Genomic DNA, 26,432 nt, shown 5'->3' on the forward strand with positions numbered 1-26,432 from the left:
GACAAATCAGAGGGTCTTCTTATCTAAATCCAAAGCCATTAGTCTAAGACAAAGCAGTTCTCAACTGGTGTGATTTTGTACCTTCAAGGGACATTTGGCAATGCCTGAAGACAATTTGGGTTGTCACACTGATGGAGTACTACTGGCATCTAGTGGGTAAAGGGCAGAGGTACTGCTAAAAATCCTACAAGGCAGAGAACTGCCCACTATAACCAAGAACTATGCATCCCCAAGTATCAACAGCACCAAGGTTAAGAAACCTCTAGTAAAGAATCTATCCCAGGTCAATAAATGAGCACTACTCCATAGCTTAGGGATGGATGTCCAAGTGAGCACTACGTAATGACAGAAATGTTTTCTACTCTGCACTGTGCAGCAGCAGTGGTTAGCTACTGAACATCTGGAATATGGGTAGTGAAACCGATTTTTTTTTTTAAAAAATTTAAAATGAATATAACATTTTTACTAATTTACTAATTTTTTCTTGAGACTAGGTCTAGCTAATCTCAAACTGGTACAATATTTCTGCTTCAGCCTTCCAAAAGCTAGAATTACAGGCCTGTGTCACCAGTCTGGCTGTCTTAAATTTAAATAGATATACGCGGTCTGTTGTTACCATCTTGGTCATTTAAGCTCCTAAACTTTAATGCTTTTCTAGTTTCACAGGCTGCCTTTTTTTTTTTTTTTTTTTTCACTGTTCTGAAACCACCTACTCATTCGACTGTCACTAAGATTTGGCTGGGGGGAAAAGACCTTCACCTGCTCACACACGCATACTCAGCAAAACATTACTAATTAAACGTTCCCTATTTCGAACACCTGAACACAAAGCAAAACATCAGTGCACCATTACACACACGTATAATACTGCAGGAGAGGAGGATCAAATCTCCCCGATTACACTTGCAAGGAAGAGTGTCACGACTAAAGATTAAACATGAAAATCCTCTGCGCAGCGGATCATGCTTTGACCTGATTTCTACACTTGGCCACTTAACGGTCTCTCAGAAGCTGAAAAGAGCCGGCGGGGCAACATCACAAGCCAAGTTCTCCACCCCTTCAGAGAGGCCACTCTCTGATCTTGCTGGCTTTGACTGAGGCCACACTGAGGATTCCCAGGGTGCCAGGCACTGTGATCAGTACTGCACACGCGCATACGTTAAGTCAGTTCATTTTCACTGATGCTATTTGGGGCCGCCAGGAGATTAATGAACTTGGCAAAGATAGGGCTCCTGGATTTCCCGCTCTAAAGCAATGTGCTAAGAGCTGAAATCTAAGAGGTCAATACCAAACCTTCGCCCGGGACAAGCTGAGACGCTAGGAGCAGCATAGCCAGGGCGGGGTCCCAGTAGCTCTTACTTCTCAATTTCCAGCGCTGCCACTTTCCGCTTTTCATAGAGTTTATCGTTGAGGGCTCGCACGATGTTGGGCGTGAGCGGCGCGAAATCCTTCTCCGGGTTCATGGTGGCAGCTTGTGCTGCGCCCGGGAGCTTCGAGACACCTTAGCCCGAGGCTGCCGGGGCCGCGCCAGGGCTAGGGGAGTGTGCGGCTCGTCGCGGACCCCGGAGCCCGCTCATGGGCTACACCGCCCCGGGCCCGCCTGCCTTGTCTTGTCGTCGCGCGCCGCCTCAGGTATCTTGCTCAAAGCCCTGCTCTCCCACGCGCTACCCGGACCGCCCCACCGCTCACGCGACCAGCTCCCGCCAGGCACCGGCAACGCTCACTGGGCCGCGGCCATGTTACTCAGGTCACGTGACGCCGAAGGCACTTCCGCCTTCCGTCGGCCGAGGGTTCCGCCCCCATGGCCACGCCCCCACACGCTTTCGGCGGCGCATTGGACACGCTCCTCAGGGCTCCGCCCCCTCCCCGCCCGCGGGTCGGGGAGTGAGAGTGGAGAACAGGTGGTGGGAGCTTCTCCCGTGCTGTCAGTTTATTGCTGAGCGGGCTTCTGGAAACGGAATTTCCAGAGGGAGCCCAACTCCGTGTAATTTATGCATTAGTTCTTTAGACACTTCTCACTTTCACTTATGACAGCGTTTCTATTATTCTATTTCCTAACTATTTGTCTTCACATTTATTTGTAGGTATGTGTGTGTGTGTGTGTGTGTGTGTGTGTTTGCACCAAGGTGCGTGTTTGGCGGTCAGAAGACAATTTGGGGGAGTTGGATGTCCCCTTCCACCATGCGGGGGTCCCAGAATCGAACTCCTGTTGTTAGGTTTGGCGGTAGACATCTTTGTCCGCTGAACCGTCCCTCCAATCCAATTATATTTGAGACAGGACCTCAAACTACCTATATAGCTGAAGATAGCCTTGAACTCCCGATTCTCCTGCCTTCCCCTGCTCAGTGTAGGGATTACAGGCGTGCAGCACCACCGCTGATTTTATGTGGTTCTTGGTTTGGAACCCAGCGTTCTGAGCTACACCACGAGATTGTCCTTAAATCACTTTCTCAAATATACTCATATGTGTGCTCGCGTGTGTATAGAGACCTGACGTCTTCTATAGTTCTTATTTTTTTCACTGACTTCGAGACAAGGTCTCATGTGTCTTAGACTGGACTCAAGCTAAGCAGCTAAGGCTAACTGTCCTGGCTGATTTTTATGTTAACTTGATACACGCTAGAATCAACTCAGAGGAGGGATCCTCAACTGAGAAATGCCTCTATTCGACTGGGCTGTAGGCAAGCCTGTAGGGTATTTTCTTAATTAGGGATTATTGGGGAAGAGTGCAGACAATTGCGGGTGGGCCACCCTCGGGTTCATTAAGAAAGCAGGCTGAGCAAGATAAAAGGAACAAGCCAGTAAGCAACAGTCCTCATGGCCTCTGCATCAGCTCCCGCTTCCAGGTTCCTGCCTTGAGTTCCCCCCATGATATAAGCTATAGGTGAAATAAACTTTTCACTCCCTAAGTTACTTTCGGTTATGATGTTTTAATACAGCAGTTAAAGCCTTAGTAAGATAATAACTAAAAACTTAATGATCCTCCAGCCTCCACCTCCTTAGTGTTGGGACTACAGGTGTGTGCTGCCATATGGGCTTATGTGGTGCTGAGGATTGGACCAAAGGCTTTGTGCATGTTGGTCTTACTAACTGAGCTATTTCTCCAGCCCTGACTTTTGTGTGACAAGGTCTCTCAGTGAACTGGAAGCTCCTGGATTTGGCTAGGGTAGCTGGCCAGTGAGCCCAACTGCTGGTTTGTCTCTACCTCCCAGCACTGGAGTTAGACACCAGAGCCGCCCTACCAGGCTTTAAGTGGGTACTAGGGATCTGAAGTCAGGTCTCCAGGCTCACGTGGCTAAACACCCTATAGGCTAAGCCACCTTGCCAGTCCTTCAGAACTATTTACTTTAAAACAAATCTTAAGTTCTCACCTCAGCTTTACTTGTGCTCTAAAATAATAGATTCAAATAGTTCTATGTTTCCTAAAACATATTAAAATATGGGCCATTTAAAAGGGGTATTTTCTCTTAAATTTGGAATTACTAACTGTAACAGGCCCCCAGAGCTTGGTACAACTGACTCCATAATGGAAGTACCAGTCAGGCCATAAAACCCAGCATGTAGACAGCATCCCTTGCTAAAATAAAAACAAAGGCCTAATCCATCAAAATCCATAGTTCTAGAAAATTCTCTAAATGCACTAACCTTGCTTTTTGGCTTCTGTAGTTCTGCTTCTGGAGAACTGTTCTTGTTAACTGAGGTGGGTCAATCCAGGATGTGGGTTTGTGCTTAAAAGCTCATCCCAAGGAAGGCTTGGGGGTTACACTGGGATCTTGAGCAGCCAGTGTAGTCACTGGTCAGCTAATGAAGACTTCCTATTGGCTTAGACCTATGCCTGAATAGTCTTCTCTGGTGGATGCCCCACAACCCTAACTGACCTGTGTGTGTCCATGCTCTGATACCCAGGAGGGCTAGGTTATAGATAGCAGGCCCAAACTTGTTGAGGGCAGCTAGGTGTCTAGGTAGAATCACCAGGAAAGCAGCCGTTTTGGGTGGAACAGAAATTGCATCTGTGTGATGATAAAATTGGGAGGGGATGGCCATAGAGTGATTAAAGAGGCAGGTAACAGGAGGATACATCCAAATTTAAGAAAGCTTTCAGGGTCGGGAACTTAGGAGCAGGAGGGCAAGCTTACCCTTGAGTACTGCACTGAAGTAGGAATTTACTAAATGGGACCCTCATGGCCTCAGAGAGTTCATTTAGCTTCCCAAATGCCTACCTTAACCAGGCAATGGTTTATGGTCTGGAGAACCTAATGAGTCTTCAATTATGCTATTACATTTAGGAAAGGAGAGTCATTCGTCCCTGGAAATTTTGGATGTTCATAATAGTTAGACTTTCGACTCCCACCATTGGCTTCAGAAAGGACATGTGTGTCAGGAGAAAGGACATGCATGTCGGGAACGGCAGAAACAACGCACGTGCCAGACTTGGCATGCGTATCAGAAACGGCATGCGTGGCGGAAGCGACACGTGTTAGGAACGGCACACGTGCCGGAAAGGACACATGTGTCAGGGACGGCACGTGTGCCGGAAAGGACAGAATGCCAGGAAAGGCACACGTGTCAGGAATGGCACGCATGTCAGGAACGGCACGTGTGTCGGATAGGACACGCGTGCCAGAAAGGATATGCATGTCGGGATCGGTAGAAACGACACACGTGCCAGACTTGGCATGCATATCAAAGACGGAACGCGTGCTAGAAAGTACGCAGTGCCAGAAATGATGCACGCGCCAGACTTGGCATGCGTATCAGAAACAGCATGCGTGTCGGAAGCAACACGTGTGTCAGGAATGGCACGCGTGTCAGGAACGACATACGTGTCAGGAACGGCACGCGTGTCAGGAGCGGCACATGTATCAGATAGGACACGCGTGCCAGAAAGGATGTGCATGTCGCTTCCGACATGGAATGGCACACGTGTCAGGAACGGCACACGTGCCAGGAGCGGCACTGTGTCGGATAGGACACACGTGCCAGAAAGGACATGCATGTCTCTTCCGACAAGCGTGTCAGGAACGTCATACGTGCCAGAAAGGACACGCGTGTCAGGAACGGCATACGTGTCAGGAACTGCGCATGTGTCAGAAAGGACACACGTTCCAGAAAGGACATGCATGTCGGGGACGGCAGAAATGATGCACGAGCCAGACTTGGCATGTGTATCAGAAATGGCATGCATGTTGGAAGCGACACGTGTGTCAGAGACGGCACACGTGCCAGAAAGGACACATGTGCCAGGAGCGACATATGTGTCAGGAACGTCACGCGTGCCAGAAAGGGCATGCATGTCGCTTCCGGCACGCATTCCAGAAAGGACACGCGTGTCAGGAATGGCACGCGTGTTGGAAAGGACGCGCATGTTGGAAAGGGCACGTGTGTCGGAAAGGACACGCGTGCCAGAAAGGACATGCATGTCGGGATCGGCAGAAACGCCGCATGTGCCAGACACGTGTGTGTTGGGAGCGGCACGCGTGTCAGAAAGGTCACATGTGCCCTTGAGTCCAAGGAATGCTGCATTTGCTTTTAGATCCAGGATGCTACGCCTTTAAACAAGTGAGAGCACACGCAGAGCACAGCGCACCGTGCGCTTGAAAGTAGAGCGTGAGCTTTAGCTCATAGGTCAGAGACAGCGTGAGTGAGGAGTGTGGTAGGCAGAGTCCTTGAATGGGAAAAACTCTTGTAAACACAATGAACTTCTCCAGAACCAGAGCAGAAGAGATTTTGCTGGTGTAATTAAGGTCCATAACTGACGTTGATTTAAAGGGGAGGGGGGATTATTGTGGGTGGAGCTGAGATAATCAGGTGAGTCCTCAAAGTGGCCTGAAATTTGCTATGAGGAGATTCTCCTGATGGCTCCAGGGGTCATGTTATGAACAGTCCATGGTGGTACTGGCGGTGGTCTCCAGCTGCTGAGAGCAGTCCCTGTCATCGATTGCCAAGAAAGTGTGATTCCATCCTTAAGGCACAGGAAACGACTTGGACAGCACACAGGAGGCACTCAGAGGCATAGCTTTTCTTACTTGAGTCTTCACATGAAGACAAGGCTGGCCCTTGATTTAGCCTTGTGGATCTGTGGACTGAGAATCCAGCTCAGACCGTGTGGACACTCGGCCCGCAAATACCGAGATAGAATAAACCTGTGTTGTTTTAAGCTTCTAGGCTGGTAGCCGTGTATGACGTATCCACAGTAAGCAAACGCTGGGCCTAACCTAAAGCTCAAGAAGTCATGGAGAAATTGACCAACAAATTTCCATGTGTGTGTTTTATTACCCATAGGGTCCTCGCATATGGCAAAAGCTTTCCCAGCATAGCCCAGTGAATGGAGGAAGTAGCCCCTTGAGCACCCCACCAGTATGAGAACCTCAACGTGTAGATAGACTCACACCCTGAGAAAACGTGTTGTCTGGTAGTTTCCTCCTTTTGCCTTGCATCAAGTACTTGTCAAGGACATTCCGAAATGCCGAGCAAAGTTTACGTATTCAGGGTTCGATGGTGGTTGATAAGAATGAAAAAAAAATTAAGCCATGGTAATGGACTAATTTTGGTCTGTTTTCTACAGTGTGCATTCACATCAGGTGAACCTATGTTTGGTAGAATATGTCACCCGTTTCTTTAATGTTTGGGGTTGGCTCCTTCAGAAAGGTGAACTGAATTTCCCAAGGGCCACACTATTCACACTGTGATAAGGGCTTTAATAACCGAAGCTGTGCAGTTTTCTTTTCCAACTAGCAGGTGCTCTTTTCTCACGAAACTACATTCTGAATCAGGTTGCTAAGAAACCAGCTTCTCCATAAAGCCCAAATGAATGCTTTGTCCACCTTTAGGTCAGAAGTTTCTAGAAAGAATCTTCCCTGATATCTTAGAGATGCAGCAGAATTAAGGTCACTCATTCACCCTGGGACACTGGGAATGAAGACTAGGGGCCATTCTTGCTCTCTGCCTGCCTTCCTCTTCTCTGACCCCCCCACTCCCTACTCCAACTCTTGTAGACTCCTGGGTAATTCATATGCTGCGAGCTCACCACAGTGATCTTGCAGCCCCATTTTGGGTGCTTGTCATTGCAGACTTTGGAAGGGTTCTGTCGTAACTGCAACACGTATACCAATGCGTGGAAAGGTCATATCATAATGAGTTGAGAGGCTGCAGCTGAAGTTGTGCCCTAATCAAAGCTGGAGTTTCAGGGGAGCAGCCCAGCATTCTGGTTTTGCAGGTCCTCCCCAGAGATTCTGATATAAACTAAAACCGGGAAACGGCCGACGTTACCTAGCCTCTTTAATCTGTTGGTCATAGCAGCTGCTCGCGGACTTTTCAATCCTCTCAGATTGCTAGCTAGTGTGGTCTTTGCTTAACCAACCACTGGAGGAATCCGCCATCTAATTCTTTGCCTTTAAATCTATTATTTGTGTCTTTTAAATTATTTTATCTTGAAAAACAAACAAGCAAACAAAAATAGCCGGTGGTGGTGGTGGCGGCAGATGCCTTTAATCCCAGCACTTGGGAAGAAGAGACAGGTGGAGATCTTTATGAGTCTGAGGCCAGCCTGGACTACAGAGGAAGTTCCAGGACAGCCAGGCTGTTACACAGAGAAACCCTGTCTCAAAAAAATATTTTATGATATTATTATGTGTGTGTGTGTGTGTGTGTATGTGTGTGTGTGTCTTGGAATATGTATGGAGGTCAGAGGACAACTTTCAGAAGTCACTTCTCTCCTCCCATGTGGGTCTTGGGGATTGAACTCAGGTTGTCAGGAGTGGCAGCAGGTGCCTTCAGCTGCTGGACCCATTGGTTGTGCCTTTACTGGCTATAAAGTGAATTGGTCATGAACCATAGGCTTGAGTTCACAAGCTTTATAGGAAAGGCTTCATTCGGCATAAGTTGTGTATGGCATGTACCGGCTGAGGGTTTTGGGGAGGCGCAAAAAGCTGAAGCTCCTTTCCTGTTGGTAAAACACTTTTAAGGGCATGGGAGATGACTTGGTGGGCAAAGGACTTGCTGCACAAGCCTGACAGTCTACATTTGAAAACAAGGACCTAACTAAAAACTGGAGGCAGTAGTGCACGTGTCTGCAATCCCAGCGTGCCTCTACTGGGGGGTGGGAGGCAGGCACAGGGGAAATCTCTGGAAGCTCATGGGCCAGCTAGCCTGGCATCAGCAGAATTGAGTGAGAGAGACTGGGGCAAGTCCTCTAGGCAAGGACTGACACCTGAGGCTCTCCTCTGACCCCCCCATTCAAGGGCCATGGCACATGCATACCCACACTCTCACATATGCACACACACACACACACACACACACACATACTTGAATTCGGCACATGTGGGCATGCGCACGCACACAACACCACCATTTAAGTCATGCGGTACTACAAACTGTTATCTTAGTACTCACGAGGCTGAGGCAAGAGGAATGGAGGTCAAAGACAATTTAAGCGACATGGTAAGACCCAGTCTTAAAAGAAACAAACCAAACCCCAACCAACCAAAGAGAGCCTCTAGACTCTCCCCTCCGAGCCTGTAACAGGTACTGGTCGTATTGAAAAGCAGATTGCTGGACTGTATTCCACAGATTCTGAGAATGTGGGTCTTTAGCAGCTTCCCAGATGCTCCTCCCAGGCGTGGTCCTGGGAGCATTCAGACATCTTCTTCTTTAGAGACTTAGTTCTTTAGAGACCATCTGCTTTTTTACTTCCTCTCTCTCGCTGGTGGGCTCCCTGGGATAAGAAAAGGGAAAGAGGTGGAAGCAGGGGGACACTTGGTGAGAGGTTAGTGTCTGTAGAAGCAAATCTACTTCAGAGCTAGTGTGTAACCATATTGATTTAACAATGGCCTCTGTAGGTCCGTGGTCCTATTAATATACACTATGAAGCCCCAGGGTAAAGAGGTGGGTATGGGGTCAGGTCTTTGGGTTGAGGTGGGTGCTCCACGTGTCTGCGCAGGTAGAGCTTCCTGTGGGCAGGAAAGACACCTAGACAGTCACCCTTTCAGAGCATGTGACATAGTTGCAGTTTCAACATACAAAATTGGGATAAAGTCCTTACCAGGGAGGGATTCCTGACTGAGATGGAGTAACACAGAGGGATGACTGCTGTGGGGTCCTGGTTCTCACTCTGTGGTCATGTGTGTATATATTCATATCATAAGACTACATGGCAATCTCACTCCACTCCAGCCCCATTCAATCAGTATTTGGGGGAGGGTAGGTTTTGGGTGAGAATTAGGCAGCTGTGAGTAGAGATGAACTAAGAACCAGTGACCTCCAGCTGACTGCTGTACTCAGGGCTGGGGAGAAAGACAGAGGTGGGGTCTTCATTAGCATTCTCCAGGATCCAAAGCCCAATGAGGACTGACCTCCTGCCGTGAACAGAAATGAGATCTGAAGGCTGATGGAATAGAACACAAGAGAAACAGTGAGGGGCAGCATCCCTGAGTTGCCCTCATGTGACCTGTTCATCACTCTGTAGACGATGACTTCTTTAGCTTTTAAGAGAAAGCAGAAATGATGTCACATCAAAATAGAGTCAGTCATATCTGGGGCTGATGCCATCTGAAGGAGAATCAGCAGTCCCCTCCGCTGGACACTCGTAAGTGCCAGGTGAAGACCATGAGCGGGATACCTGTGCCTCCTTACGAACTGGAACCATGGCAGAGCATTTAGCTGTGAGAAACACAACTATAGAGCCTGCCACTGATTCATTTCGCCCCGATGTAGATCTTTATGTGTCACTATTAATGTTAATGTGGAGCGTAAATTTCATATCTGCATTTGTAAAACATAATATAGAAATAACTTTCTATATAACTGAACACATATAAGGAAATCCTCGAGAAATTCCCACATTCTTCTCTAGTCTTTGCGAGGGCGGCACAGTACACGGCTCGTGGCCTGAGAAGATGGCACTAGCTGATAAAGTTTTGACTTACGGGGTGATCCCTTTCAGATAATAAACCCATTTGATTCCAGATTCAGTGCCTTCGCACTGAGGGCAGGTGACAATCAGCTTGGTGGTGATAGGGGTTTTACTGCCTGATGGGTTCCCCTCAAAGTAGACTGTGATATTGTTGATCTTCTTGGGCCGCACGGTGTCCGCAGCCCGGATGGTGAAGGCTGGGTTCTCCACGATGAAGGAGAAGTTTGCCGCATGCAAGAAGACATTCTTGAAGGGAATGACGATGTTGTATCCGGCTCTGATGAGGAAGGGGCCTTGGGGCTTGGGAGGCAGGGCAATTCCGAAGAGTGGGATGATATATTCACCACCTATGAGTGACGACAGGCTCAGGATGCCTTTGGTCTCACCCAGGTGGCTGGGCTCAAAGAAGACTTCCACGCTGACCTCAGTGCCGCCCTGGGCTCCTGGGGCTGCGTTAATGACTCTTTCCGTGTGGAAGTCAGGGCAGTCCGTCTGAAAGGAAAACAGTACCTTGACTCACATAGGATCCTAAAGAGACTAGCAGGAGCCCAGGCCGAGCCCTTCCACTCTGACATTAAAGGACTTATGTGTGTGTGAGGCTGGGCAGGCTGTAATGTGATAGTCTATACACTATGGAGCTGAGGTCTTTGCAGGTAGGTATCACTCATTACTATCCCAACCTTGTTACTAAGGGACGTTAATAATGCACCTTAAGACGTCCAGCTAGATGATGTTGGTGGGGAGAACTGGGACAGTACTCCTCCGTACCTAGTTTTTCTCTCCTTTCAATCCGTGGAAGATGGGGCATTATGGCTTGAATAAAACTAAAAGGCGCCATTCGTATCCTAGAACATTTAACTGTCCGTGAGTCCCACCAGGGTCTTTTCAGCCCTTGAATGCTATGGCCAGAAGCATTTGAGAAGATTGTCAGCAGACTCCTCTAAGTGCCTGTGATAAACAGGGTCTCCTATGGCCCCCAACTGGAGAGCCAGCACAAGCAAGAAATAAACCTTTTCTTTTCCTTTTGAGACACCGACACCCAGATCTCAGGGTGGTTACTACTATATATAACCCGGTCTCTTTGGATTGATATGATAGTCAAGAGGCCTATGCTTCTTGTCATAATCATGGATTCCTGATTTTCACTGGGGACATGATCATCCATTTTAAAAGCCCCTTTTCCTAGTTCCCCTTGTGGCTCAGTTTAGTCCTGTGAAATCCGGTTCCATGGGGCATTGGGATAAGTGTTGTATGTAACTTCTCTTCCCTGTATGAATGTCATGGTAATCCATTTGCTTCAGTACTGGGAAAGAAAGAGTCTGGGTGGCTGATGTCACGGAGTGACCATTCCGGACCAGACGGCTCACATCCAGACTGTTGTGAGAGGCACTCCTTTCTCTTTGCTGTTGTTTACGTTTCCTGCCGTACATTCTAACTGTTAGAATGCTAATGGATATGAAATGCTTGCTATGGGCTAGGTCCTAAGGAGGAGGCTTTGCAGATATAGCGCATGCTTGTAAGTGCTCATGGTACTCCTGTGAGGTTGCAGGCTGCAGGCTGCCATGGTTTGGATGTTATCACTAAAACTCACGTTGAAAATGAGTCTCTTTGGTGAGGTATTAAAGATTTGGGATCATGAGGGCGGCCCTCTTGTATGACTGCATCCATCCCCGGATGCAGACTGACAGGCTAATGGCTTGAGAGTCTATCTATTTATAAAAGCCAGTTGCTCTCCCCCACCATAGATTCACCCCTTATGACTTTGGGACTCCTCAAGAGAGTGCTCACCAGCCAGGGGGCTTACCAGATGTAGCCCTTTGATCTTGGACCACACTCAGCTTCCGAATTGTGAGCTGAATAAACTTTTAATTATTTATTCATTTTATAAGTTATCCAGTCTGTGGTTTTAATTTATAGAAACAGGAAAAGGCTGAGACAGTGCTATTATCTCCATATATAGTTAGAAAAATTAAATTAACCTGAGTCCGTTCACCCTTGCTGTCCGCTCACCCCGCCGTCCGCTCACCCTGCAGTAGTACTCTGTCTTCTGTCGGGTATAATTGGTGAACTTTGCTAAAATGCTTTGACTGCTGCCGAGAACAGTCTGGAAGTGGACAGGTTTCTCAGGAGGTGCGGGCAAGGCCTTCAGAGCAAGCTCATACTGGTAGTAACCCAAGTCACTGTTGTGCAGGGTCAGTCTCCCGAAAGTTTCTCCAGCTTTCAGGGGCTGAAATTCAAACGAGAATGTTCCCTGGAAGAGAAGACAGAGGCTCTTGTCATGCTGGAAGTTTGATCCATCCTCTCCCACCAAGTGGCCTGTCTCCAGCCTTGAAGCAGGCAGTGGCAAAAATAATGCTTCAGAGACAAACACTGAAGCTGACCCTGAGCCTGGGAACTTCAGCCCAGGTTAGCCCATTCTCTCTCCGTTTTCTCCCCCATCCGGCTTTCTCTATTCCAGAGATTTCTCCATCCCAAATTTTTCTGAATCTGAGAAACAGGTGTTGGCCCCTGCCGAGGAAAGCACATTTCTGGAAACCAGCAGCAGGTAAAGGTCAGGCAGCCCCTTCTTTGCACACAGTCAACTTCCTGGGTTCCATCTCTGCTTGAGGAGAAACATCTCTCCATTCTCACAAAATGAAACAAGAACCAAAGGCATTGTTAATAACAACAAAGAGAGAGAAGGACTCAGAAGCACTGCCAATAGGGGATTGGCTTGATGACTTGGGGTTTTCCCATCTCAGTAGAATATTATACAGCCACAAAAGAATGAGGCAGAATTATAATGAGAGGTGTTGATTGTGTAAGTGGAAGAAAGGAGCTCTGAAAAAATACATAAATCTTGTACTTGTTTATTAAAAATTAATTTACTGTGTGTGTGCACATATCCACTCGGCTAGAGGGCAGCTTTCTGGAGTTGGTTCTCTCCTGCTACCTGGTGCGACCCAAGGATCCAACTCAAGTTGTCAGGCCTGTGTGCAAGAACCTCTACCCATTGAGCCACTTTGCTGTTTGTGTGTAGAAAAGAGTCCATAAGAACAGATGTTCCTACCCGGGCAGCGGTGGTGCACACCTTTCATCCCAGAACTTAGGACAGAGGCAGGGGAATCACGGAGTATGAGGCCAGTCTGGTCTATAGAGAGTTCCAGGACAGCCAGGGCTACACAGAGAAATTCTGCAATGAAAAAATAAAACAAAAACAAAAACCAAACAAACCATCAGTGGTCAAACCCAGTGATGCAGGTCTTATAACTCTAGGTAGTTGAGAGCCCAAGACAGGCAGAGCACAAGATCAAGACTTGTCTGGGTTAGAGAGTGAGTTCCAGGTGAGCCTGAGTAATTTAGTGAGAATCTGTCCCATGGCAGGGGTTAGAGGGTATGGGGAAACAGTTTGTAGTTTGTAGTTCAGTAGGACAGAGTGTTCCAAGAATGCACAGGCTCAGGCTTTAATTCCTAGCTCTTCCAGTAGTTTTCTAACTTAAATTCCAGGACAGGGAAAGGGCGTGGTAAAGCACAAGCACGTCACTTGTGAGATGAGGCAGAGAAAGTGTAAGCCTGCAGGCTTCTGTTGTGTGCACGCCTTTCTCCCTTGCGGAAAGCTAGTCTCTGTCCCTTACATCTTTACTCTAGGGAAGTCGGCCATGTTGGAAAATGCTCTAGGGGGGTGGTCCACATAATGACTGAGGTCCAGTCAACTGCCAACAGGGAGCTAAAAACCTTTCCAGCAACCCCATGCCCGGGTCTGGAAGCAGATTATCTAGTCTCAGGTGCGGGGGCTGGGGATGACTAGGTGGTGCCTGGTTGACTGCCTGCATGCCTGCCTGGAACCTCATGAGACACAGCTCCCCACCCCCAGCAATGATGGCCCAGCCAAGCTGCCACTGCAGAGAGCAAGCATTTGCTGTTGGACAAGATGCTAGGTTTGAGAGTAATTTGTTATGGATTGGCAGATAACAGATAATGGAATTCCGTTCAAAATCCAGCGTTCACTTTATTTTTCTTTATTTCTTCTGAGCAATGTGGCTTCAAAATTTACATAGAAGAGTCAAGAATAGCTGACAGATTTCTCAATAGCAACAAGAGTGTAAGCTATCGCTGGAGTTGAACTGACAGCTTTATCTGATGTCAACCAACACTTATCAAAGTATATGTTAATAAAACACAGAAGTATTCGCATGAGAACATAAATGATTTTATCCCAGTGGAACTAGAACAGACCCATGGATGGATGAGCTTGGTTTATCTTATACATGTTTCTGCAGAGCGGAAGGTTTTGTTGTTTTGTTTTGTTTTTGGTTTTTTGGAGATAGGGTTTTAAGTAGCTCAAGTTGGTCTCAAACTCAATACATAGCTGAGGATGATCTTGAACTTCTAATCCTCTTTTCTATCCCTCTGGAGTGCTGGATTACAGGCATGTGCCACCATGCTCAGTTTATTTTTTTATTTTTTATTTTTTGTTTTTTTGAGACAGGGTTTCTCTGTAGCTTTTGGAGCCTGTCCTGGAACTAGCTCTTGTAGACCAGGATGGCCTCGAACCCACAGAGATCCACCTGCCTCTGCCTCCTGAGTGCTGGGATTAAAGACGTGCGCCACCACTGCCCGGCCATGCTCAGTTTAAAACCAGAATTTTAGTTAGTCGGAGATAATTCATATTGACTTAGAAAGCAAAGTGAAACTCTGACTCACGTTATACATAGAAACCTGTTCTTTAGGTTTAGGGGAAGAAGATAATTGTTTAGTCTCTCTTCAAATACCTGTTCTATCCGGCCCTTCCCTCCTACCCCCCATCAGCTAGGCTCAAAATAACAGCAAGCTAACATCCATAATGAAAGCAAGTGTAGGGGCAATCTCAAACGCAAATGTGAGTAGGTGGAGCCAAAGTACCAATAGCGATGAGCCTGGTGTAATATTAGCTCCTGCATGATGCGGGGAGCATCAGCCCTGAGAGCCAAAGAGCTCAGATCCCTGCTGAATTGAGGTGGAAAGCCAAGTGGGACATTCCATTCCAGCAGAAGCTGGAGGAGTGGTTTCAGTTTAACTACAAGTTGTTGTAATAAGATTAACCTAGTGAGGGCAGTAGAGACTAGCTGAAGGCTCAAACAGAGAGCCTGAACTGTTCAGGTGCTGCAACAAAAATAGGATCTTGAGTTTGAGGCCATTCTGGGTGGCACAGTAAGACTCTGTCTCAAAGGAGTTAGAACAAACCCAACTTAAAGCAAAACACCAACAAAAACTGTCGGACTGAAGTCCCCTTCTGAACAGCCTGGCTTGGAGAGAAATCTTTGAGAATAGGGATTACTTGATTACAGCAAAGACACAGGAGACAAAGGACGGATACAATCCTGCCTGCTAACAGTGGGCAGCAGAGCGGAGAAAACTAACCTAGTCCTGAGATGAGGGGAGAGATGGAGTAGTGTGAAGGGGACAGGCAGAACTGGACAAGGGTGGAAGGCAGAGTGGGGACTTGGGGAGAATTCAGACAGTGAGTTTTGGAACAATAAACTGAGAAAACGAATAAAAAGGAAAGCTCGTCTTCCTCCTGGTTCGTAATTCCTGACCATGTCCTCTTTACCATGGTTGGAGGTTCTTGCATGCCTCTTCAGAATACTCTGCACAGAAGCAAGTATAAGCAACAAGTGTACAAGCATGTGTATGTATGTATGTGTGTGTGTACATGTATGTGCATATAAATGTGTATGTAGTGCATGTGTATATGTATGTGTGTGTGTGTTTTATTCTGATACTTTATACACTTTGCTTTCTTTTTCACATGAAGATCCATGGTCTAGGGATTGAACTCAGAATACCCCATGCATGTTGGGCAAGTATTCTGCAACTAAGGTACGCTTCTAGTTCTATGATACTTTTGCTTGTTTGTTTTGTTTTTGTTTTTTGAGACAGGGTTTCTCTGTGTAGCTTTGGAGCCTGTCCTGAAACTTGCTCTGTAGACCAGGGTGGCCTTGAACTCACAGAGATCCACCTGCCTCTGCCTCCCACATGCTGGGATTAAAGGTGCGCACCACCACCACCTGGCTCTATGATACTTCTATAATTAGAAAAGAGATGTTTCTCCTTTAGTTTGAACAAGTCAAACAATGAATAGACAAAGAAAATAGAAAGTAGTCCATTTTCCCTGTCCATACCAAAGCTAAGTGTCCCTAGTTCACACGAAGACTTTGACTGTAGAAGAAAGGAACACAAGGCTGACTATTCCTGCCATTCTTCTTGCCCTCCATCAGGGCTGGCCCACACTCAAGGGTTGCAGAATATAGACCCAGAGGCCCCATGGGTAGAAACCTCTGTCCTAGTCCTCAAGAGTCCCCCGACAGTCAGGTCTTTACCTCAGAGTTTGCAGGCACAGCAAACTGGGAAGGTAGGTTGATGTCACTCAGCTTGCACTCTGTAGAGAAGGTCACGGAATAGGGCAGGGGATTCTCCAACTTGATGGAGGCTGACGCACTCTGGCGGACTGAGCTTGTCATCTGGATGGTTTTTATAATGCCAGAAGGGATGACCCTGAAACTCACAGTGTAGTACAGGAATTCATTGGTCACCTCGTTCCGGAAGATCACCTGTGTTCACAGGGAGGATAGAAGAGGAGACGGGGAGAGGAGACGTTAGCACAGGGTCCTCTGTGCACACTCAGCGTCTCCTGCTATCTGGGAGCCTTGCTGGGCACATGAAGCACACATACTGGGGTGGCCCGGCCAGTCAGTCCGATCCCTGCTAGGCAGCCTTTCTCTTTTGGAACTGTAGTCTGGCTTTTTACAGGTGAGAGATGATTTAAGAATCTTGGTTCACTTTAGAAGGCACTAGAGCAGCTTGGTCCACTGACAAATTTTACCAGTGGGGACAGTTAGGCAACCCCAGAGAACAAGTGAGATCTTCAGACCTTCAAACTGGAGGGGCATTCACGCCTACTGCTGTTGCTGCCAGAGCTGTTAGTGAGAATGACAATGACAGACAGCATTTAATGCTCACTGGGGGTTAGTATATGCCAGGCTACACGATTCTCAAAGTGTGTCTCAATGGCCTCACCCTTTACAGAGGAGGGAATGGACGTGTAACTAAGCTCAGTGTCTTGCTCAAGGTCATGTGCAAAGAGGTATCCTGCATGGGGTGACCTCAGAGCTCACCCTGAAAGCACCAAGTACTCTGCTCATCTGTCGGAACTCTCCAGGGAGAATGGGAATGTGGGCCCCGTGTGCTTGTGGTCGTTCATATATAGCAACTTAAAACACATTTCTGTTGAGACAGGGTCTCTTGTTGCTCAGGTTAGCACACAACTCCAGAGGCAGGCCTCACGCTCTTGAGTGCTGGGACGGCAGGTATGTGCCACTGTGCCTGGCTTTCATACGGTTGCTCTTGTGAAGTAGACTCTATCCAAGCGTTTGTTCTTCTTAATACATAGGAATGTCAATCTTGTCATCATTGGGTGGCAATTTTATTTATACAGCCTGGCGTTTATATACATCCTTCTAAAGACCTTGTCTAGTTTTATTATCTATCTATCTATCTATCTATCTATCTATCTATCTATCTATTATGTATGTATACAATATTTTGTCTGTGTGTATGCCTGCACGCCAGAAGAGGGCACCAGACCTCATTACAGATGGTTGTGAGCCACCATGTGGTTGCTGGGAATTGAACTTAGGACCTTTGGAAAAGCAGGCAATGCTCTTAACCACTGAGCCATTACTCCAGCCCCCCCCCCCTTGACTAGTTTTATACTTTAAAATCTTTCCCTTGGTGATTCCATATTAATGATAACTTCAGAGACTGTCGATAAACAAACAACATGCAAGCCTTCAATCCTGACCTCTCCTGTGAGCTACAAATTTCACATATACTCTCCTACTTCAAAGCATGTATCTCATTAGAAAGTTATGCATTGGCAGAATAGTTCTGTTTCCATCCATTAGTCTGTGCTTCATAAGAATACAGGCCGATCTCTGTGAGTTCGAGACCAGCCTGGTCTACAAGAGCTAGTTCCAGGAGAGGCTCCAAAACCACAGAGAAACCCTGTCTCGAAAAAACCAAAAAAAAAAAAAAAAAAAAAAAAAAAGAATAGAGGCGGCACCTGCCTTTGGCCCTTGCTGTGCTACCAGCACTCTGCACAGAGTGCGGCCTATGCACTCAATGGATACCCATGAAACGAATGAACGGACTAGGCAAGCTAGCACGGAGTGAACTCTGCGGTGTTTGAGGACAGTGCCTGGAGGATAGCATCTGCTGTTCTCTAACACTCCAGGGTCCCAGGGTCAAACCTCCAGGGGCTTGGGAGGTGCCTTTGATGCGATGATACCTTTGCAGTGTACAGCCCCTCCTTGTGGGAAAAGAAGTTCAGCTTGTAGTCTTTCTTGGAGCCAGATAGTACGTCGATGTAATCAAGGCCCTTCAGAGTGACACTTAGGTCTGGTCTCTCCGGTTTCAATATTTCCACAATGACCCGGAATCTGACACAGGACAAGAGAGAGAGAGACCATGAGAAATGATGAGAGACACTGGCATGAGGCTGTCCAAAGGCGGGAAGGAAAGAGGCTGTGTCTAAGGGAAGCTACATCTGCCTTTAACGGAGATTGTGAGGACCTGTGGTTCTAGCCTTCACTCTGTCACCAACAGCAACTGCCATTTATTGAGCCAGGTACCCAGCAGTTCCTTCTCCGTGTTGTTTCCAGATATCCAGCTGTCATGCCCAGAGGAGGTTTGCTTCATTAACACCTCCACTTTACAGAAGGGGAAACAGAGGCCCAAAGAAGGACGATAACTTGCTCAGACAACATGCGTGGCTATTGGCAAAACTGGGGTTCAGACTTAGATCTGAGCTTTAGTCTACGATGCTAGGCAGGCGGTAGTCAGGAAGATGTACTTCCAGCCTCCATTTCTTCTCTGTGGAAGAGAAGGACGAGGCTACTTGCTCTTGATCTTTGCTGGTTCTTTCATCCCTCTCTACCTTCTGCTGGAAGCACAGTTGGAGGGGTTTTCTAGATTTATAGCTAGGCTCAGGCTATAAGCCACTCAACGATAACAAAGACGATGATGGTTAGGGTCATCAGAACTCCTGTTTATTGGGCATGTATTTTGTGGGAGGCAGTGCCCTACAGTCTGTAAGAATCAGCACTGAACAAGATGACTGGGTTTGTGTCCATGAGACACCTGGCTACACAGAGGACTAAGTCTCTGACTGCCCCGGCCTGACATTCTCTGTAAGCTCTGGGCAGGTGAAGGACCAAGTTGGATGGAGGAGGCCATCTGTCCCCCTTCCCTGACTGCTCGCCCCACTCCCTCACCTCTGGGGCTTGTTCAGCCAGTTGCTGATTGGCAGGAGCTCAACATAGGGAGTCTTACACGGAACCTCACGGTAGATGTTGGCAACAGCTTTGGGGAGCTCGGCAGTCCCGTGCAGGGCATACAGCCAGCCAGTCCCATCCGGGAGGGGGAAAAAGAGAGTGCCCTTGAAAGAAGAAGAGATACGTCAGAATGACACAGAAGCTCCTGCCTGACCTGGAGGGTAAAATAAGTCTAACACTTTTACTTTAAAATTTTAACTTTTGGGGTGTGTGTGTGTAGAGTGAACCCATGTTGCATATCTTCCTTCATTGCTGCCCACAGTGTTCCTTTAAGACAGGGCCTCTCACCGAGCTGGTTCCAGGACAGGTTCCAAAGCTACCGAGAGACCATGGCTCAAAAAAAAAAAAAAAAAAAAAAAAAAAAAGACAGGGGTTTTCGCAGAAGCAGCAACTCGTCATATTGGATAGATAGTGAAGACTGAAGAAAATATCGTTTGCTTCTAAGCGCAGAGACCAGCTGCTTTCCTTTTCTCTACGTCACCCTGGCTGTCCTGGAACTCACTACATAGACCAGGCTGGCCTCAAAGTGGGAGATCCACCTGCCTCTGCCTCCCAAGTGCTGGGATTAAAGGCACATGTCACTACTACCCTGCCTAATTTTTAAAATTGCATTTAAAATTTTATTTTTATTATTTTTAGTTATGCGTCTCTGTGCAGGTATGTGCATGTGAGTATAGGGCCTACAGAGGCAGAGAGGGCATTGGAGTCCCCTGAAACTGAAATTACAGGTGGTTGCACGCCACCCAACACAGGTATTGGGAAGTGAGCTCAGGTCCTCTGTAAGAATAGCAAGTGCTTTTAGCTGTTGAGCATCTCTCTCTTTGGCCCTCAGATTACATTTTCATATCATTCATTCATTCATTTGTGTGTATGTGTACACACACATGTGGCATCACATGTGTGGAACTCAGAGGACAACTTGCAAGAGTCACTTTTCTGCTTCCAAAATGCTGATCTTGGGGGTTGCTCTTTTGCAAGGCTTGGTGGCAGACACATCCCTGGGCCTCTTCTGATTTTTGTTACAGATACCATGATGTTTCTGATGCGCTAAATATGAATTTCTTGATGCTTGTTCTAGGGTTTCATTTTAGGACTGAGCTGCCGAATTCTAAGAGAAACAGAGGCAATGGGGGCGCCACTACCTGACAACTGCCACAGCTCCCCATTGTTCCAGGATCTGGGTACTCACGCCTCACTTGAGTATTCTTCCAACTCTGAGCTCTAAAACTGTCGTCTGGCCCCTGTCTACACAGGTCCTTGCTCCCTCTGTACCAGAAAGCAGGCGGGAGGCCTTGGTTTACCTGGTGCTTGCGGTTCTCCAGATTCATGGTGCGGGGCTTGTAGGTGATCTCATAGGGCTTGTTTTGCTGATGGGCCTCCAAGGTGATGAACTCGGGCCCCTCCCAGTGCTCGCCCTCAAAGATGGGGTGCAGATTCCAGGTCTGGTTGGTACGGTTTGAGAGCAGGATGGTCTGGGTGTGCCTGGAGCGCACTTGGCAGTTGAAATTCACCACCTGGGGGAAGCGGGACAATCACCTTCCATGTCCTCTCCTCTGAACATCTTCCAGGGGCCAGAGCCGTGTGTGTGTTTGTGTCTGTGTGCACGCACGCACACACACAAACACATGTGCCAGGGAAGAGAGCTTTTAACAGCGTTTCCCACAGTGAATCCCAGTGGACAATCTCCTTTCCCCTCAGTCACTCCACAAATAGTTTTGGGTTCCTTCTTTCCAGCCCCATGTGTCCCCATACATAGATACGCACATGTAATTTTGAATCTGGTTTCAAATATGAGCAAAAAAAATATACTACTTGTCTTGCTCAGTCTGGCTTACTTCATTAAACATATGATTTTGAGTTGTATACATTTTCCTGCAAAGTCATGGCTTCACTTTTCTTTACAGCCATACACAATGGCATGGTGTAGTGGCTGCACACACGCTGTCAGTCAAATTATTTCAGTGCAGACATGAGGCCCTGAGTTCAGTTCCTAGCATCCATGTAAGAGCCACTGTGGCAGGGTCTGTCTGCAGCTCCAGCACCGAGGGGACAGAGACAGCTGGATCCCTGAAGCTCCCTGACTGGCTAGCCTAGCTGAATTTATGAGCTGTAAAATATCCACCTTCTACTATCCCCTGTGCCTATTGTACCATCCAAGCCACCGTCGTGTCTCCCCTCGTCTCTGAGAAGTGCTTCTCGTTAGTCTCTCTTCCTCTGACATCTGCCAACATCTGGCTTGACTCCATTAAGCACAAATCAAATAACGTCATTCCTCTACTCAAGACTCCAAGTCCTCCTGCTCCAGACGAAGGAACAGAATGCTTGTGCGGCAAGCACTTCACTGACTGAGCTCTGCTCTGCTCCCTGCTCACAGTTCTCCTAACAGAATTTTATCTAGATGGGCTCCTTGAGGGTGTAATGCTTGTACCACAAGCTGAAGAAAGAACACGAAATAAGTTAACGAAGAGGGAAGAAAGATTGTTCAATCAGTGGATATGGTATGTGCAAAGTCCCTGTGGCAGGGAGGAACTGTACTGAATGTTCTATACAGTTGTTGCGGACTGAATTCCTTCATTGGGCTTACTCCTGCCTTTGGCCCATCCCTGGCCAATGCGTACTCGCCTCTTTGATTGCAGGTGGTCCCACGCAGATTCCAGACAGGGTGAGGGACAGATGATTTCCTCCCTGGATGAAGCAGGGAATGTTTTTATAGAGACTTTCCTTTCCTATCTCAGTGGGATGGTAGGTTACTTCTAAAGCAACCTCCATGCCGGAGGTGATGTAACCTTCTTCAGGGCTGATGGAGAAGTGAGGCTTTAATCTCTTCACATCCCACTTAAACCTTTTCCGAGACAGGAGAAGAGAGAGAGATAGTATGTTAGTATTCCGAGGGTTTGCAAATAAAAGACATCATCAGGACTTTTGACAGCTTGGTCCCCACCCTGACTACTCCCTGGGATCTAGGAGGAGGAAGCCCTGTCAGAGCAGAGGTGGTTAGGGAACATGGGCCAAGATCACTCTCGGGTAAGGGGACTCTGCTCCCTCTTAGAGTTGAACTGGGGTGAGAAGTTGGCTGCACTCACTGTCCATGAATGACAGCTAGGGAATGTATGCATGAATATGTTCATGTGTTCCCAAGGTTGCATAGCTAGCAGGTGGCTAGACTAGGACTACAGTTTCTTAAGACCATGACCTTGACCGTCCCATGCACTACCTGTTTAGATCCAGAAGGGTGGTGACAAGGCCTTCATGTGAGAGTTATGTCTGTTCTTGGTGGCACTGGGATCTTGATGAGCCTATAGGGTCATTCCTGTGATCGGGCATTTGGTATGGGCAGAAGGCAGGGGATGAAAAGTGCAGAACAGTCCTTCCAAATCAGGGCTACCATATAGCATCCTCTTGGTGGCATAGCACTGAGTCTATATGGTGAGGACCCCTGGGGTGTGTAGTGGGTACCCGACAGCCATGCCAATACATGAGCACCAAGAGGAGAGAACCTGGGTTCTGGTCCTGTCTTTTCATTTCCTGGCTGTGGAATCCCTAAGCCTCACTTCATCTGTGAAATAAGGCTGTAAAGCACCTGCTCTGGAGACTGCGTTGATTCTAGGTAAGCCTTCCCAGCCTTGCACCCATGCTTACTGATACATATATGATTTGGGAGAAAGTTAATCTTTTTTTTTTACACTTTATTTATACTAAAGCAGATTGTGAATTGTTCTACTGGTGTTCTTTTCTAATTCTATCTGATAGGAATGATGCCTAGAGAACACGTTTTGTCCCCATAATTTTCCCCTCCTCCTACCCTCTTCTGCTTTCTCCACCCCCTTCTCCCTGCCTCCTATTTCTCCTTTTTCTTTGTGATGCTGGGAATTGAACTCAGGGCCTTGTATGTGCTATGCAATTGCTCTACCACTGAGCTTCATCCCCAGCATCCTCTCCTTGTTTAAGCAAGGTTTGATATAGTCCAGGTTAACCTAGCCTTGGACATATATAGCCAGAATAGCTGCCTTGAACTACTGATCCTCCTGCCTCCACTTCCCAGTCCTCAAGTGCTAGAATTATACAAAAGTGTTCGTTCCACCATGCCTGACTTCTTTTCTTTCTTTCTTTCTTTCTTTCTTTCTTCCTTTCCTTCCTTCCTTCCTTCCTTCCTTCCTTCCTTCCTTCCTTCCTTCCTCTTTCTTTTTCTTTCTCTTTTCTCTCTCTCTCTCTCTCTCTCTCTCTCTCTCTCTCTCTTCTCTCCCTCTTTCTCTTTTTTCTTTCTTTCTTTCCTCTCTTTCTCCCTCCCTCCCTCCCTCTCTCTTTTTTAAAGACAGGGTATCACTATGCATTTTAAATCCTCCTGCCTCAGTATCTCAATCACAGAGATTATACGATAGTATAAGCAGCCTAGAGTTGTTGAGATTGAGCTGGGTGAGTCGTGTGACAGGCATATACCAGGATTGCACCAATGTTTCTACCATGTCACCATGGGAGTAGCTGTTACTGTGATGCTTCATTTGAAGCAAGGACAGAATTCAGAGATGCAGATGTCGGCTACTGTCTCGGGTGGGAGACACCATCCCCATCCTACCTTGCACCCACATCGCCTGTGTTCATCATGAGGATGCGCCGTGTAGATTGCGTCTGATACACGACAGGACCAAAGGGAAGATGCTCCTGGTCCAGGGAAATCTCCAGGGCCTGACAGCAGCCACTAAGGAGAAAGAGGGGACGCAGAAGTCCCATCCATTCCATGAACACTTCCTCAGAGAAAGGAGGGACACGCTTCTTGGGGGCAAAGGTAATTTCCAGCTTGCAGACTTCTTTGGGCTTCAGGGTGATATTGTGGAAGGGCTCCAGGGTGATGACCTAGACAGTGAGACAATGTGACTCAGAAGCTGAAGGGAGGGAGGCTCCTCAGGCCTCAGTGCCTCCTGCTGGGGCTCCCGGCCCAGGGATCAAATCTCATCTGTTACCAGCTGGGTCATCTCTGATAACGTTACTCAAAGCTTCCCCTTCACTTGCCCTTCGATGAAGGGCAAGATCATGTCTGTAAAATGTGTGGCTTATGACAGGGATCCAACAAATGTTAATTTCCTGTACTGTCCGGTTTTTCAGCTCCTCTTGGGCATTTCATTCTTCCTTCCTCCATGGTAGAGGAAACAGTAGCAGGAAACATGAAACAAGAAACATCAGTCCAGCCTTTCTCAAATGTTCCCTGATGGGAGAGCATCAGGTTAAGTGAAACAAGCCAGACTCAGAAATACAAGATTACATGTTTCCTCTCATATGCAGTCTGATTTAACTATATATGTGTGTGTATAGATATACGTATATGTGTGTGTATAGATATACGTATATGTGTGTATAGATATACGTATATGTGTGTGTATAGATATACATATATGTGTGTGTATAGATATACATATATGTGTGTGTATAGATATATGTATATGTGTGTGTGTGTATGCCATGCATGAAGCAGGAGAACTATGGACAAAGGGGAACGCAGTATATAGGAGAGGGGAGCAGGAACAAGACAAGATCATGGGGAAAAAGAAATTACAAAACATTGCATACTTTTTATCATATGCCGAATCTATATTTAATATCTATAAACACACACGACAAGAAAGCAGAAGATACACACTGAGAGGAAGGCAATAGGGATAGGGGAGGAGAGTTGGGGATGGTAAGAACAAGGTACAATCACACACACATGTGTAAAATGTCATAATGAGCCAGGTGTGGTGGCACATGCCCTAATCCCAGAACTCAGGAAGCTGAGGCAGCCTCCTGAATTCAGCACTCTGAGTTCAAGTCCAGCCTGATCTACAGAGCGAGTTCCAGGACAGCCAGGACTATACAGAGAAACCCCGTCTCAAAAAACCAAAAACCAAAACCAAACCAAACCAAACCAAAGTAAACAAACAAAAAGTCATGATGAAACTATTATTTTGTATGCTAACTAAAAACACAGATAATAAAGAGGACCTACTGGGACTAATAAAACTTAGACCCCAGGACTTGCCCAGACCAGCTGATTCAGTGTTTGGGAGATGATCTGGAACCTGCATTTTCTAAAGTTCCCTGGGTGACTGTATTCTAAAGTTCAGGAGTTACTGTATAAATTCATATGTGACTTCCTTTTTCCCCTTAGGTTTGGGTAGGAAGCAAACCCAAATCTGCCCTAAGGAAACCAACTCCTTACACTCTCTGTTCAGAGCATGGAGCGGCTGGCAGGAATGCACCGAGGCTGCAGGAGGCTGCAGGAGGCTGCAGGGAGTGAGGTGAGGGACACGGGAGAAAACTGTCCCGGGGATTTCCCGAACGCCATGACTTTGGGAGCTAGCCTGAGGTAAATGCTCAAGACAAGTCACTTTAACAAAACTCTGGTTACCCACTAACGGACAATTTGATATAGCCATCTGGGGGTGAAGTTCACTGGCAGAGCACTTTTCACTAAGTGAAAAATTCTGGGTTCTATTCCCACCCTGTAAAGAGCCCAACAAACCAAACAAGCAAACACTGCTCTGACGGGCTGTTAGGGACCCTGACCCACTGGGAATGAGGAATTTAGTTTGGATTTATGAAGAAAGGGAACAAGGAGTTTTCCCTCTTTGCATGGGATGGTGGGCAACACGGAGTCCTGGGATGAGGTACTCTTTATGTTTCTGGCTTTGGCTGGCCTCTCACAGCCAATTTTTCTGTATCCTGCAACACCCATGGACCCCCCCCCCATTTCCTTACACTGACCTTGGCTTCCTGGAGTTCTGGAATGGAGAACAGGACGGACTGGTTAAAGGTGAGCTGGGCAAGGCTGTTGTTTATGATGGAAACAGTTTTCTTCACAACCTGACCTGGCAGAACAGCTCCTAACTTCACGATCCTGTTGGCTGGATCTAGAACTAAGATCTGGGTGACCAGAAAGAGCAGGGAGTAGATTTTGTCAGTCAATGCGGAAAAGAACATGACGCTTGTGTCCCCTGGAAGCCAGGGCAGCTCCCTCTTTCCATGGCCTCACAACTTCAGGTCAGTGAGCCTTGATTTCATTACTAGCTCGCACCAGCCCTGAAGACAGGAGCATTGGAACCTCTGTAACCTGTAGAAGAGATGTCCCCTCTCTGCACAACTAATCTCCGTCAATGTGCATGTGTGACACATACACACACACACACTCACACATA

At 47.3% G+C, this 26,432-nt stretch overlaps 2 protein-coding genes across 7 annotated transcripts in view; both read right to left on the bottom strand.

Moving 5' to 3' along the window:
* Vac14 (VAC14 component of PIKFYVE complex) overlaps positions 1-1,760 on the bottom strand; it is a 106,115-nt gene extending 104,355 nt beyond the window's left edge. The window contains exon 1 of one of the 2 annotated variants that reach the window (XM_050143651.1): positions 1,360-1,759. In XM_050143651.1, coding sequence (XP_049999608.1) covers positions 1,360-1,463 — 104 coding nt within the window. In that variant the 5' untranslated portion in view covers positions 1,464-1,759. Of the gene's footprint in view, positions 1-1,359 lie in introns of both variants that reach the window. The other variant, XM_050143652.1, reaches the window with a different exon arrangement.
* A 3,999-nt stretch (positions 1,761-5,759) lies between these two features.
* The window catches only part of Hydin (HYDIN axonemal central pair apparatus protein), a 326,725-nt gene continuing 306,052 nt past the window's right edge, over positions 5,760-26,432 (bottom strand). For 4 of the 5 annotated variants that reach the window (XM_050144333.1, XM_050144331.1, XM_050144332.1 and 1 more), the window contains exons 78-87: positions 26,002-26,160; positions 23,837-24,114; positions 21,886-22,105; positions 20,565-20,777; positions 19,204-19,367; positions 18,219-18,369; positions 16,252-16,482; positions 11,940-12,164; positions 9,927-10,405; positions 5,760-8,716 (exon numbers count right to left, since the gene is read on the bottom strand). In XM_050144333.1, the coding sequence (XP_050000290.1) occupies positions 8,653-8,716; positions 9,927-10,405; positions 11,940-12,164; positions 16,252-16,482; positions 18,219-18,369; positions 19,204-19,367; positions 20,565-20,777; positions 21,886-22,105; positions 23,837-24,114; positions 26,002-26,160 (2,184 nt within the window). In that variant the 3' untranslated portion in view covers positions 5,760-8,652. Of the gene's footprint in view, positions 8,717-9,353; positions 10,406-11,939; positions 12,165-16,251; positions 16,483-18,218; positions 18,370-19,203; positions 19,368-20,564; positions 20,778-21,885; positions 22,106-23,836; positions 24,115-26,001; positions 26,161-26,432 lie in introns of all 5 variants that reach the window. The other variant, XR_007592102.1, reaches the window with a different exon arrangement.

Source organism: Alexandromys fortis, unplaced genomic scaffold, assembly GCF_014885135.2.
Source record: "Alexandromys fortis isolate MF-2015 unplaced genomic scaffold, M_Fortis_MF-2015_v1.1 scaffold_1, whole genome shotgun sequence".
Taxonomy (NCBI): domain Eukaryota; kingdom Metazoa; phylum Chordata; class Mammalia; order Rodentia; family Cricetidae; genus Alexandromys; species Alexandromys fortis.